Source organism: Pogoniulus pusillus, chromosome 13, assembly GCF_015220805.1.
Source record: "Pogoniulus pusillus isolate bPogPus1 chromosome 13, bPogPus1.pri, whole genome shotgun sequence".
Classification (NCBI taxonomy): Eukaryota; Metazoa; Chordata; class Aves; order Piciformes; family Lybiidae; genus Pogoniulus; species Pogoniulus pusillus.
The window spans coordinates 2,528,596-2,543,780 of NC_087276.1; the positions used below are offsets into that span (position 1 = coordinate 2,528,596).

Consider the following 15,185-nt stretch of genomic DNA (forward strand, 5'->3'; position numbering starts at 1 on the left):
TTTGTTTTAACTCTGTTTTTGTCACTTCTTTCGATTTTGTGAGAGTTTATTGTATTGTTATTTCTGGGTAGTGCAAAGGATTAAGTCCTGTCTTTATTATGGAGAAATCTATTGAGTTAAACTGCTTTAGTAAACTAAATCATTCCCTAACTCAAACCTTAAGCAGAGCTGGTGCATTTAGAAACAAATACTTCAGTCTTTTCTTTCTTCTCTCCTCCTTTATTTTCTCCTAGTCTGTTGCATGTCATTCAGTGCATCCTAAGTTTAACCTGGTTGCTGATTTGAGAGTATGCTCAAGAATAAGTTTGAGTCCCTGTTATTACTTCAGAAACCTTTAGGCTGTGCTTAGTTTTGATGAGTCTCATTCATAGCATCTGTTTTAATCATACACTCACTGGATCCTTAACCCTGGCAGTGGACTGAGATGGGGGTCTCAGGTGTCTTTGGGCTCCTTTGTCCCATGACACTTACAGTCCAGCCCATAACTTCTGTTGTTCTGTTGTGGAGAATGTGAACTGTTAAGGAGCAGTTGAATGTGCTTGAGTTGAAGAGGTTCTTGGCAAGATGTGTGTGTTGGATAGTTGCAGGCTGTATTGGAGATGCATTTGAGGAGTTGGTCATCCTTGTTTGGTGGTGCCCAGCTGTAAGATGAGGGGCACAGGCACAAAGCTGACCCTAAGAGTTCCATGAGGAAAAAATTGGTGTCCTTGCACGGCTTCACCCTACCACTCAGGGCAGAGACAGGTGGAAAAACAAATCAGCCACCGCTTTTCACTCCAGTCATGGGAACGGCTGTGGGCACGTCTCAGCCATGGTGGAACACAGCTATCTGACAAAGGATGAGTATAGGAGCTCCAAGCCTACTTGTCTTGTTCAGAAAACTATTGAACTATCGCCTCAACCCTGTATAGGAGTTGTTTTCAAATGTCTTGTCCTTAGCCTTGAGCCTAGCCTGGCTCAGTAATGCTGTTCCTCACAGGCTCTTGCCTCTTCTCTCCCATGGCACACTTACTCTCCTCCAATAAGAAATGGGCTGTGGAAGCCAGATGTGCAGAAACTCCTGATTTGCTACCTACCTATGCTAAAGACATGTATCAACTAGACTTCAGACTTTGGAAGCAGGCCTCATAATGAAATTTTAACTTAAGTGGTCCCTCTCTGCTCTAAGCACAAGTCAGTTTCAGTTTAAGGAGCCATATGTTCATGACTATGCAGCAGCTGTCAATGAGAGAAGTCTTTCCTGTAGGTTTAGTGCATGCCCTTACACTGTGTTGTTCCTGGAGTTTGAAGGGTGCAGGCAATCACGAGATCTACTGCTCTGGCCCATGCCATTTCAGAATCACCTTGTGTGCCTTGCACAGCTTGGCTGGAGTAGGTTTACACAAAAGTCCCTGGAGGTCTTGGTTGACAGCTGGTTGAAGATGAGCCAGCATGTGCCCAGCTGACCAACAAGGCCAACAGCATCCTGGCTTGGATCAGTAATAGTGTGGCCAGCAGGGCTTAGGGCAGAGATCATAGAATCATAGAATGGTTTAGGTTGGAAGGGACCTCAGAGCTCAGCCAGTTCCAACCACTTGCCATAGATGGGGACACCTCCCACTAGAACAGGTTGCTTAAGGCCTCATCCAGCCTGGCCTTGAACACCTCCAGAGAGGGAGCAGCCACAACCTCCCTGGGCAACCTGTGCCAGTGTCTCACCACCCTCACTGCAAAGATCCCTTTCCTAACATCTAGTTTCAATCTCCCCTCTGCCAGTTCAAACCCATTCCCCCTTGTCCTGTCATTACCAGACCTTGTCAGTGGTCCCTCCTCAGGCTTCCTGTAGGTCCCCTTCAGATACTGGAAGGCCACTGTAAGGTGTCCTCAAAGCCTTCTCCAGGCTGCAGAGCCTGAGCTCTTGTAGCCTGTCCTCATAGCAGAGCTGCTGCATCCCTCTGAGCATCTTTGTGGCCCTCCTCTGGACTCACTCTAACAGTCATCATACCCCTGTGCTCATCACTGGGAAGATCACATCTCAAATATTGCATTCACTTTTGGACCTCTCACTATAAAAAGGACATTGAGGTGCTGGAGTGGGTCTAAAGAGGAGCAATAAAGCTGGCAAAGGACCAGTACAAGTCTTGTGAGAAGCAGCTGAGGGAACTGGGGTTCTTCAGCCTGGAGAAAAGTAAGCTAGGAGCAGATGTTCTCTGTGACTACCTGAAAGGAGATGGAAGTGATGTGCTCCCTGAGTAACAAGCAATGGGATGAAAGGAAATGGCCTCAGATTGTGCTAAGGGAGACACAAGTTGGACACTAGGAAAAAATTCTCCCCCCCCATCTGGTTGCCAAGGCCAAGAACAGTCAGCCCAGGGAAGTGGTGGAATCCCCATCCCTGGTGATGTTAAAAAGACATGCAAATATAGGAGCATTTGGAGTAGTAAGTGCAGCAGATAGGTCCAGGGAAGAGATCCTTCTCCTTTTGAATAGTGGTGAGGCCACATCTGGAGTATTGTGTCCAATTTGGGCTTCCCAGTAGGAAGAAAAGCATTAGCATATTGGAGTGAGTCCAGTGGAGGGCTGCCAAGATGCTGAAGGGGTTGGAGAATGTGACATATGAGGAGAGGCTGACAGAGCAGGGTCTGCTCAGCATTAACATGAGGGAGTGGAGATCTTGTTGCTGTCTCAAACTGTCTTATGGGAGCATACAGAGAAGATGAAGCCAGGTGCTGCTCGAAGGTGAGTTTAATAAGACTGGAGGTATTGGAAACCACTTGAAACACAGAAAAAAAATGATTTGGGTATTAATATTCCTCACTGTGAGAGTGGTAGAAGACCAGGACACTGCTAGTTTACCTAGAATGGTTGTGGATTTCCATCTTTGGAGATGACCAGCAATAGAACAAGGGGACAGAGTCTCAAGTTGTGGCAGGGCAGGTCTAGGCTGGATGTTAGGAGGAAGTTGTTGTCAGAGAGAGTGATTGGCATTGGAATGGGCTGCCCAGGGAGGTGGTGGAGTCTGTATGCCTGGAGGTATTGAAGCCAAGCCTGGCTGGGGCACTTAGTGCCATGGTCTGGTTGACTGGCTAGGGCTGGGTGCTAGGTTGGACTGGCTGAGCTTGGAGGTCTCTTCCAACCTGGTTGATTCTATGAACATAGAACACTGTACTGCTATGGGCCCGAGTGCTCTGCTGTAATGAGCTGTTCTGTGCAGGTGATCTGGGGGTGCCTTCCAACCTAAATTCAGTGTTGTTTGGTTCTTTCTTCAGTGAGTGCCTCCTGCTGCCTTGCCTACCAGAGAACAGAGTTGTTCTCAGGTACCACATATCTCCCAACACACCCTGTCGGTTCCTTTTTGTCACGTTTGGGATCTGTTTAGACTCCTAGTGCTTATCCTGGGAATAAAAAGTAAAGGATTGTGTCAATTATTTTTTGCTTTGGAAGTGAAGTTCACTTAGAAATCCTAGGAGGATTTCATAGTTGGAGGGAGGAAGGAGTGTGTGAGCTAATGGGTGGGTGTTGTGTGCAGAGTGGTGTGCGTGTCGTTCAGTTCTGCTTGGCTCAGTGTTTTACATTCCCTTCTTGAGACGTGCTTCAGCACACTCTCTGCGGGGTGCTTAGCATCTAAGCTGTGTGCTGTCCTGCCTGAACTTGGCTGACTTGGCTGCTGCCAGATGATGATCATATTCACCATCAGTTTGCTGAATGAATGGTTAAAAGTCGAAGGAAGTTGAACCGCAGAATAGTTTAGGCTGGAAACTGCCTCTAAGATCATACAGTCCAACCATTAACGTGACACTACCAAGTCCTCTGCTAAACTGTGTCCTCTGAGCCCCACATCTGCACATCTTTTAAATCCCTCCCTGGATGGTGAATCCACCACTTCCCTGGGCAGCCTGTTCTAGGCCTTGACAACTCTTTCAGGGAATAAATTGTTTCTCATGTCCAACTTAAACCTCCCCTGGTACAACTTGAGGCAGTTTACTCTTGTGTTGTCACATGCTGGGGACTGGATGGCTGGAGAGCAGCCAGGCAGAGTGAGAGCTGGGGGTGCTGGTAGAGAGGAGCTGAACATGACCCAGCAGTGTGCCCAGGTGGGCAGCAGAGCCAATGGCATCCTGGGCTGGCTCAGGATGTGTGGGCAGCAGGACAAGGGAGGTTCTTCTGCCCCTGTGCTCAGCACTGCTCAGGCCACAGCTTGAGTGCTGTGTCCAGTTCTGGGCTCCTCAATTCAAGAGAGATGTTGAGGTGCTGGAAGGTGTCCAGAGAAGGGCAGCAAGGCTGAGGAGGGGCCTGGAGCAGAGCCCTGTGAGGAGAGGCTGAGGGAGCTGGGGGTGTGCAGCCTGCAGAAGAGGAGGCTCAGGGCAGAGCTCATTGCTGTCTGCAACTCCCTGCAGGGAGGCTGTAGCCAGGTGGGGTTGGGCTCTTCTGCCAGGCAAGCAGCACCAGAACAAGGGGACAGAGTCTGAAGTTGTGCCAGGGGAGGTCTGGGCTGGATGTGAGGAGGAAGTTGTTGTCAGAGAGAGTGATTGGCATTGGAATGGGCTGCCCAGGGAGGTGGTGGAGTTGCCATCCCTGGAGGTGTTGAAGCCAAGCCTGGCTGGGGCACTTAGTGCCATGGTCTGGTTGATTGTTTAGGGCTGGGTGCTAGGTTGGAGTGGATGATCTTGGAGGTCTCTTCCAACCTGGTTGATTCTATGATTCCACGCTGTCTGGGAGAAGAGACCAGTGCCCATGTCACTCTAGCTTCCTTACAGGTAGTTGTAGAGAGCAGTGATCTTTCTCCTGTACTTCCCTTTCAGCAGGCTAAACAATCCCAGTTCCCTCAGCTGCTCCTCACATGACTTGTGCTCTAGGCCCTTCACCAGGTCTGTTGCGTTTCTCTGGGCATGATCCAGCAGAAAAATTTCCTTCTTGGAGTGTGTGCCTAAAACTGATACCTGTATTCTAGGTGAGGCTTCATGAGTGCTGAGTAGAGGGTGTTGATCCCTGCCCTGGTGCTGCTGGCCACACTGTTGCTGATCAAATATGCTCTTGGCTTCCTTGGCCATCTGAGCATATGCTGGCTCATCTTCAGCTGTCATTGACCAACATCCTTGGATCATTTTTCACTGGGCAGCTTTTCAGCCATTCTTCCAAGTTTGTAACATTTCAGGGGGTTGTTGTGTTCCAAGTGTAGGCACTTGGCACTTAACCTTGAAGTAGCATGGCAAGACATTGCTAATTGACTTCTGTTAGTGGTTTTCAGTTTGCAGGCTTGATGATATGGTCACAAAGGGACCTTCTTTGGGAATACAGAATGTATTCAATCAGGTATGTGCTCAGAACTGACATCAGGAGACCAGGTTCATCTGCTTTGTGCACAGTGTTGGAGAGTGTTCCTTTAATACTAGAGAATTAAAACGGGGAAAGTAATTATGTTAGGGATTACTCACGCAAGTGGTTTTATGATTAGAAACACTTGATTGTAAATGTTGCATCATTTGAAGTTCTTGTGTTTGCAGGAGGAGGAACAGGACTGCTAGTTCAAAGCTGTGGGTTAACATGAAAACAGATTTTCTTCCAAAGTATCTCCTCTTCATCTGTGTGAAGAGCTCTTCACCAGTGTGGGCAGATGAAACACATGAATGTATAACCAAGGAATGCAATAAATAGGGAAGGTTATGCTTCATATTCCATTCATGCCTTCCTGAGGCATGGGCCAAGTGGTTCTGCCAGAACTCGTCTGGCTGAAGCCTTTAAAGATCTTTTATTTATGATGGAAGCAAAAATACTCACTTTAACACTTCAGTTACATTGAAATAAGCAAAACTTCCTTGGGTTTTTTTAGGTCAAAGCTTTGTTCTTGGCCAGTGTAGTCATGCTGAGGTTTTTCTTGTCAGACGTGTAGAGCAGTATTGCTGGCAGAAGTTCAGCTAGGAGAGACTCACTTTGGTGTGTGGTTCTACACATGCAACAGTATCTAAGGTAGAGCTTCCACTGTATGTGCTCAGGAGAGCAAGGAGAGAGAAGAATTACCTAAGCATAGATATTTGCCTGAAAAGTGGCAAATGCCAGTGTGAAATAAGCATTTCACAGATGGGAGTCTGTTGCTCAGCTGCATTTCCTTAGTGACATCAGTACACTGCATGAATGTTAAACCTCTCTGTGGCTCTTTGGTAGCTCTGCATTGTCCTTGATGTACTGAACTTGTAGATGGATAATTAACTACATAAGCAGCTATTTCATCCCTGGAAACACTCCAGGTCATGTTGTCTGAGGCTCTGAGCAGCATGCCTGTATCAGGAGCAGTGTGGCCAGTAGGACAAGGGAGTTATTCTTCCTCTGGACTGAGCACTGCTCAGGCCACCCCTTGAGTGCTGTGTCCAGTTCTGGGCTCCTCAATTCCAGAGAGATGTTGAGGTGCTGGAAGGTGTCCAGAGAAGGGCAGCAAGGCTGGGGAGGGGCCTGGAGCAGAGCCCTGTGAGGAGAGGCTGAGGGAGCTGGGGGTGTGCAGCCTGCAGCAGAGGAGGCTCAGGGCAGACCTCATTGCTGTCTACAACTCCCTGAAGGGAGATTGCAGCCAGGTGGGGTTGGGCACTTCTCACAGGCAACCAGCAATAGAAGAAGGGGACAGAGTCTGAAGCTGTGGTAGGGGAGGTCTAGGCTGGATGTTAGGAGGAAGTTGTTGTCAGAGAGAGTGATTGGCATTGGAATGGGCTGCCCAGGGAGGTGGTGTAGTCTCTGTGGCTGGAGGTGTTGAAGCCAAGCCTGGCTGAGGCACTTAGTGCCATGGTCTGGTTGACTGGCCAGGGCTGGGTGCTAGGTTGGGCTGGCTGAGCTTGGAGGTCTCTTCCAACCTGGTTGGTTCTATGATTCTGTGCTCCAGTTGAAGCTCTCCCCTGCCTGCATGAGCTTGGACCAGGAGGCCTTTAGAGATGCCTTCCACCCCAGCCCCGTCTGCGGTTGGATGGTTTCAGAGCTAACGCTTCTCCTCCCGGGCAGTGCATCGCCTGCCTTCTGCTTGCTGGCTCAGGGGAGCTGCATTTCTGCTCAGTGTTTATGTAACAGGGGTCAGTGCTGTGAGGAGGGAGAGCTCGTGGGAACGAGGAGAGCACTCTGCAGGGCTTTGCTCCCACCGAATTAAAGAAAACACAGTGCGTGTGCGTTTGCCCTGCAGCCGTTGTGAGGGACTGTTTTAACAAGGGAAAAATAAGGAGGGGTCAACTATTTACTTCTTGGTGCAAGGAAGCTGCTTTGTGAGTTCTTCTTCAACGTCCTGCACTGGGGTAGTAACTCCTTGGATGTCAAAGCTTTGAATACAGCAGTTTGATGTTAGTGTTTTCTCTTTTCCTGCAGCGCAGGTTGTGTAGTTACAGCCCTAGCACACAGTAAGGTGCTGGGTTAGAATAATCATGTTTCAGTGTTTAGCTAAATCCAAACTAAAATACCAAAGGAATGAGACAAAATTATTATTGACTGCATTGATGGACCTGACAACTTCTTTGTCCTGCCTCTCTATTGCATTCTGCTTGGAGAATAGGAAATTATTATTTCATAGAAAGAACCAGGTTGGAAGAGACCTCCAAGCTCAGCCAGTCTAACCTAGCACCCAGCCCTAGACAATCAACCAGACCATGGCACTAAGTGCCCCAGCCAGGCTTTGCTTCAACACCTCCAGGCACAGTGACTCCACCACCTCCCTGGGCAGCCCATTCCAATGCCAATCACTCTCTCAGCCAACAACTTCCTCCTAACATCCAGCCTAGACCTCCCCTGCCACAGCTTGAGACTGTGTCCCCTTGTTCTGTTGCTGCTTGCCTGGCAGAAGAGACCAACCCCACCTGGCTACAGCCTCCCTTCAGGTCACTGTAGACAGCAATGAGGTCTGCCCTGACCTCCTCTGCTGCAGGCTGCACACCCCCAGCTCCCTCAGCCTCTCCTCACAGGGCTCTGCTCCAGGCCCCTCTCCAGTCTTGCTGCCCTTCTCTGGACACCTTCCAACACCTCAACATCTCTCTTGAATTGAGGAGCCCAGAGCTGGATACAGCACTCAAGGGGTGGCCTGACCAGTGCTGAGTACAGGGGCAGAATAACCTCCCTTGTCCTACTGGCCACAGTGCTCCTGATGCAGGCCAGGCTGCCATTGGCTCTCTTGGCTACCTGGGCACACTGCTGCCTCATCTTCAGCCTACTATCTACCAGTACCCCCCAGCTCCCTTACTTCCTGGCTGTTCTCAGACACTCTGTCTCCACCCTGTCGTGCTGCTTGGGGATGTTGTTGTTATTAAATCTCATCCCATTGGCTTCTGCCCACCCATCCAGCCTGGCCAGGTCCCTCTGTAGGGCTCTCCTACCTTCCAGCAGCTCCACACCTGCTCCTAGCTTGGTGTCATTTGCAAACTTACTGATGCTGCACTCAATCCCCTCGTCCAGATCATCAATAAAGATATTGAACAGGTCTGGGCTCAGCACTGATCCCTGGGGCACACCACTGGTGACAGCTGTCCGCTGGATGTGGCACCATTCACCACCACTCTCTGGGCTCTGCCATCCAGCCAGTTCTTGGTCCATCACAGAGTGAATCTGTCCAAGCCATGAGCTGCCAGCTGTGCCAGGAGCTTGTTGTGGCAGGCAGTGTCAAAGGCTTTGCTGCAGTCCAGGCAGACTCCATCCACAACCTGCCCCACACTCACCAGGCAGGAACCTGATCATAAAAGGAGATCAGGTTGGTGAGACAGGACCTGCCCTTCCTAAACCCCTGCTGGCTGGGTCTGATCCCTTGGCCATCCTGTAGGTGCTGTGTGATGGCACTCAATGTGACCTGTTCCATCACCTTGCCTGGCACTGAGGTCAGGCTGACAGCTCTGAAATTTCCCTGTTCCTCTGTCTGGCCCTTCTTGTGGATGGGATCACATTGGCAGCTTCTAGTCCTTGGGCACCTATCCAGTGAGCCAGGACTGCTGATAAATGGAGTGTGGCTTGGCCAGCTCATCTGCCAGCTCTCTCAGCAGCCTAGGATGGATCCCATCTGGTCCCCTGAAGAAGACAATGCTCCTTTTCTTTCTTGAGCTGTGTTTTTTCTTCCTCTTGTCTTTTCTTGTGTGCTTCCCATTTCAATTGATGGTTTGAAAATGGTTAATAGGAACCAATTGTGGTTTAACACTCCAGGACACTGATGAGCTGCCCTTAGAAACCCTGATTCCTGTATCCAATACTCAGTTTCCTACATAGTATCTTTCCTTGTTTTTCTGTATTCTTATGATGTCACTTGGGTGTCTGAGGGCTTAATCATCACAGTCATCGTTATGTTGTTTTAAGTAGATGAGAGAGTATGATAGTTGCAGATTTATTGCTGAGTGTGAGAATGAGTCTGCTGCTGACATGTATGATGATGTTAGGATAATTTATTAGCAGGCAGCTGTAAAAGGCTAGGAAGAGAGCATGTGAATCCTGGAAAGGGAAGTCACGTAAATGAAAGCTGTTTGTCCTCTCTGTGCAAGAGGGCTGTTAAACTGGGTTTTAGGCTTGCTTTTAAACTGGTAAACTGGAGGCTGAGAAGATGGTGAGAGGACTGAAGCATCTGTCTGAGCAGGAAAGGTTGAGAGATCTGGGGCTGTGCAGCCTGGAGAAGGGAAGACTGAGAAGGGATCTTCTCAGTGCTGATCTATACTGGATAGGGTTGGGTGCTAGGCTGGACTGGATGATCATGGAGGTCTCTTCCAACCTGGTTGATTCTGTGAATATCTAAAGGGTGGGAGTGGAGATGAAGGGAGTGGGCTCTTTCCAGCAAGGCCTAGTGACAGGACAAGTGGCAGTGGGCACAAACCGGAACACAAAAGTTCCACCTAAACTTAAAGAGAAAACTTCTTTCCTGTGCTGATGCCAGACCAGACTGCAGCCCAGAGAGGCTGTACATTTGCCTTCTCTGGAGAGGTTTCAGACCCGTCTGGACATTGCAGTCCTGTGCAGCTTGTTGTGAGTGACTCTGCTTTAGCAGGAGGGTTGAGTTGGAAGATCTTCAGAGGTCCCTTCCAGTCTCCACTATACTGAAATTCTCTCAAAATCCACAAAGATACAAGAGTAGATTTACCAAAGAGTTACATGAAGTAATGGAGTTTGGTACCTCCAGTGAGACCTCCAGAAGCAGTGAACAATTTCATAGTCCTTGGTTACTCCTTTTATTTGTGTCCAGTTCTGGGCTCCTCAATTCAAGAGAGATGTTGAGGTGCTGGAAGGTGTCCAGAGAAGGGCAGCAAGGCTGGGGAGGGGCCTGGAGCAGAGCCCTGTGAGGAGAGGCTGAGGGAGCTGGGGGTGTGCAGCCTGCAGCAGAGGAGGCTCAGGGCAGACCTCATTGCTGTCTACAACTCCCTGCAGGGAGGCTGTAGCCAGGTGGGGTTGGGCTCTGGTGCCAGACAAGCAGCAACAGAACAAGGGGACAGAGTCTCAAGTTGTGCCAGGGAAAGTCTAGGCTGGATGTTGTTAGGAAGTTGTTGTCAGAGAGAGTGATTGGCATTGGAATGGGCTGCCCAGGGAGGTGGTGGAGTTGCTGTGGCTGGAGGTGTTGAAGCCAAGCCTGGCTGAGGCACTTAGTGCCATGGTCTGGTTGACTGAATGGGGCTGGGTGCTAGGTTGGGCTGGCTGAGCTTGGAGGTCTCTTCCAGCCTTGTTGATTCTATGTTTCTATACCACCTTTTATATTGGTTGACTAATAGATGTATTTTTTTTTCTTTTTTACTGTGTTGCCTAGTTTGGAATAGGTTCAGGTCATAAACTTTACTTGACACATCAATGTTGAGATTCACCATCTTCTCCTCTGTTTTCTCTTTCAGTTGTTACTCTCTATGCTACCTTGGGAGGCCCAGCAATAGTACATGGGCTAAACGAGACAGAAGTGACTACCATCATTACAAGTAAAGAATTGATGCAAACAAAACTGAAGGTCAGAAAGCATTTCTTTGTCTTTCTTTCCAGTGTAGCTGTTAGCTGATTCCATTGTACAGAGAAATGATTTATTGCCTTTCTCTAGGGCAGGCACTTTTTAGAGTAAGAATTGTGTCTCTCTATTTATGAACAGTAAAAATGATAGTTAATGGGGCTCCTCAGTGATTCTGGACAACAGGATGAGCAGACTGCACTGTTGAAGAGCTACACTGCTGCCTGGAGCAACACGTTTACAAGAAACTGCTGTGATTTCTGGGTGGATTTAGTGCCTAGAAACATAACAGTAGGAGTAAGTGGGAGGAACAGAGAAGAGTATTAACTGTGTATCCACTGGAAGGTGTCCCTGCCTGTAGCGAGGGGTTTGGAACTAGGTGGTCTTTAATGTCCCTTCCAAGCCAGAGCATCCTGTGATTCTGTATGAATAGCTTCATGTCATAATCTTCCTCATTTCACAGTATCACCAAGGTTGGAAGAGACCTCACAGATCATCAAGTCCAACCCTTTACCACAGAGCTCAAGGCCAGACCATGGCACCAAGTGCCACGTCCAGTCCTGCCTTGAACAGCTCCAGGGACGGCGACTCCACCACCTCCCCGGGCAGCCCATTCCAGTGTCCAATGACTCTCTCAGTGAAGAGCTTTTTTGTTGGATGTTTCCCAGCAGATAATGGCCCTTAAATATAAAGATGGGTGCTGGAAGAGTTAAAGCTGTTCTCCACTGTAGGGCAAAGCTTACTAAATATTAGTGCAGTCAAAAACTTTGACTTACTGACTCAGATTGAATACTTAAGGGGAACAATGAAACTGCACAAGTTTTATCATCAGCTGGTTTGAAGAAACTGAGCCTCTCATCTAAGGGAAGTTTTAATGAAGACCTCTCTGCTGTGGCTGAATTTTGAATGGGAAGTTCCCAAACCTTCTGTTTTTAAGTGACTAGAATGACAGGATCTATGGACACGGCACAGGATGGTAGTGTGTATGCAATGCAGATTATTCCAGCCTGCAGTAAGAGCAGTAAGAGAATGATGTTTTTGCTGCTGGAGATGATAATCTGGCACCTGTTCTAGGAGACCCTGCTCTGGCAGGGGTTTAGAGTAGGTGATTGTTTTGCCTGGAGAAGAGGAGGCTCAGGGGTGACCTTATTGCTGTCTACAACTACCTGAGGGGAGGTTGTGGCCAGGAGGAGGTTGCTCTCTTCTCTCAGGTGGCCAGCACCAGAACAAGAGGACACAGCCTCAGGCTGTGCCAGGGGAGATTTAGGCTGGAGGTGAGGAGAAAGTTCTTCACTGAGAGAGTCATTGGACACTGGAATGGGCTGCCCGGGGAGGTGGTGGAGTCGCCGTCCCTGGAGCTGTTCAAGGCAGGACTGGACGTGGCACTTGGTGCCATGGTCTGGCCTTGAGCTCTGTGGTAAAGGGTTGGACTTGATGATCTGTGAGGTCTCTTCCAACCTTGGTGATACTGTGATCTTTAGGAGGTCCCTTCCTCTGATTCTTTGAACATCAGTTAATATCTTAGGACTCAGTTTTTGCTTAACTGGTAATTCTCTACTTGTTTTTATTTTTGAATATATGAATTTTAATTGCATGCATTTAAATAAATGAATGCTTTAAGCAAGGAGCAACTGGACTCTTGTGAATGCAGTTTCTCTCAGTGCTCTAGGAGAGTGGAAAGGTGGTTCTCTCTTGAATTAGAATCATAGAATAAAACCATAGAATCAATCAGGCTTGGATGGGGCCACAAGGATCAGCCAGTTCCAACCCCCCTGTTATAGGCAGGGACACCCTACCCTAGAGGAGGCTGCCCACAGCCTCAGCCAGCCTGGCCTGAAACACCTCCAGCCATGGGGCCTCAGCCACCTCCCTGGGCAACTCATTCCAGCCTCTCTCCACTCTCATGCTCAACAACTTCCTCCCAACATCCAGGCCGAATCTCCCCACCTCCAGCTTTGCTCCATTCCCCCCAGTCCTGTCACTCCCTGATATCCTGAAAAGTCCCTCCCCAGCTTTCTCGTAACCCACTTCAGATCCTGGAAGGCCACCTGGAAGCCTCCTCTTCTGCAGACTGAACAGTCCCAACTCTTCCAGTCTGTCCTCATAGGAGAGCTGCTGCAGCCCTCTGAGCATCCTCGTGGCCCTTCCCTGGACATGCTCCAGCATCTCCACATCCTCTTGTTATACTACCCCACTCTGTGTCAGGTAATTTTACCGCATCAGCAGTACCCAATCATGTTTTTTGGGTGCTCTTCCCTGTTTTCACATTGGCAATTTGCACACAGAATCAGTCAGGGTTGGAAGGGACCACAAGGATCATCTAGTTCCAACCCCCCTGCCATGAGCAGAGATACCCTACCCTAGAGCAGGCTGGGATTATTGCAGTCATTTGTGTGAGCTTTCCTTGAAGTAAGACCCAGCTCAGTAAATGGTTGGAAAAGGTTTTGAACTTGTAGGTGGAAAATTCAACCAGTCCTGCAGATGCAGATGTGGAAGGCTTTTCAAGCTTTCCAGCTATTTGAGCTAGACAGGTTTATCTTCTGGCATAAACTACTCAAGTATTTAAAATATCCATGTTTGGAGGGTTTTTAAATCTGTGTAATTAGATTAGTAGCCAGGTTTAATTGTTCTGAGGGGGTTGGTGGTTTTTCCTTGGCATAAACCTCACCTTTGATTGCTCTTTGTGTCCCCAGGAAATCGTTTCTCAAGTTCCGCTCCTGCGCCACATTATTACAGTGGATGGGAAGCCAACAACGTGGTCTGAGTTCCCCAAGGGTGTCATTGTCCACACCATGGCTTCAGTGCAAGCCATGGGGGCTAAGGCAGATCCTGGTAGGTTCTCATTTGGTGTCCTGCTTTGACCCTATTGAGTAAACTTGGAGGAGTAGTAGATCTGCAAAACAAAATGCCATGATTAACCTTTCATCCATCTGCTTTTTCTTTAGATACAATCTGTTGGGTTTTCAGTTGGGTTGCAGGGTAATTTTTTGGAGGGGATGTAGTTTTCAGCAAGGTAAGGTGCTTTTAGTAAAATCTATCTTCTCCAGAACAAAGACTGGATGATCTTGGAGGTCTCTTCCAACCTGGTTGATTCTATGAAAGCATCACATGTTGAAGAATCAATTTTAGCATAGGCCAGCCAGGATAGAAACTTCTATGGTCAGATGTATTAAACCCAGGTTATGCATAGCATGCAGAGAAAGTTGTGGGCTTTGCAGAAAAAGACATCAGCATTTCACTACCATCACATTTTGTTCAGTTCACAAATAACAAAATATAAAATAGCCATTTAAATCTGATAGAACTTGATCACTTCTGCTGCATTTCTGAAAGTATAAGCCCACTAAATTTAATAACCTCCTGTGAATTTGGAAGAGAAGGTGGCTCTGAGGAGTGGTTTGGAAGAGAAGATGGCTCTGAGGAGTGGTTTGGAAGAGAAGGTGGTTATCAGGAGTACTCAGCATGGATTTACCAAGGGGAGGTCATGCTTGACTAACCTGATAGCATTCTATGATGACCTGAGTGGGTAGATTCAGGGAGAGCAGTGGATGTAGTCTACCTTGACCTCAGCAAGGCCTTTGACACTGTCTCCCATGGTATTCTAGTGAGCAGGCTTAGGAAGTGTGGGATAGAAGAGCAGGCAGTGAGGTGGATTGGGAACTGGTTACAAGATAAGAGTTCAAAGAGTGGTGATCAATGGTGCCAGGTCCAGCTGGAGAGCTGTTACCAGTGGAGTCCCCCAGGGATCAGTGCTGGGTCCAGTCCTGTTCAACATCTTCATCAATGACATTGATGAGGGCACAGACAGACAGAGTCTGCTCAGCAAGTTTGCTGCTGACACCAAGCTGGGAGGCTTGGCTGATCCAGCTGCAGGCTGTGCTGCCACCCAGAGAGACCTGGGCAGACTGAGCTGGGTACAGAGGAACCAGATGAAGTCCAACAAGGACAAGTGCAGAGTCCTGCACCTGGGGAGGAATAATAAACTGCAGCAGTCCAGGCTGGGAGGTGACTGCTGGAGAGCAGCCCTGTGGAGAGGGGCCTGGGGGTGCTGGTGGAGAACAAGTTACCCATGGGGCAGCAATGTGCCCTTGTGGCCAAGCAGGCCAATGGGATCCTGGGCTGTATTAAGAGGAGTGTGCCCAGCAGATCAAGGGAGGTTCTCCTTCCCCTCTGCCCTGCCCTGGTGAGACCTCGTGTTGGATACTGCCTTCAGTTTTGGACTCCTCAGTTGAAGAGGGACAGGGACCTGCTGGAGAGGATCCAGTGGAGGGCTACGAGGATGATGAGGGGA

At 48.8% G+C, this 15,185-nt stretch overlaps 1 protein-coding gene across 1 annotated transcript in view; it reads left to right on the forward strand.

Annotated features, from left to right (window-relative positions):
* The window catches only part of ACSL3 (acyl-CoA synthetase long chain family member 3), a 78,249-nt gene that overhangs the window by 36,006 nt on the left and 27,058 nt on the right, over window positions 1-15,185 (forward strand). The window contains exons 5-6 of the mRNA XM_064152789.1: window positions 10,791-10,900; window positions 13,588-13,726. Coding sequence (XP_064008859.1) covers window positions 10,791-10,900; window positions 13,588-13,726 — 249 coding nt within the window. The remainder of the gene's footprint in view (window positions 1-10,790; window positions 10,901-13,587; window positions 13,727-15,185) is intronic.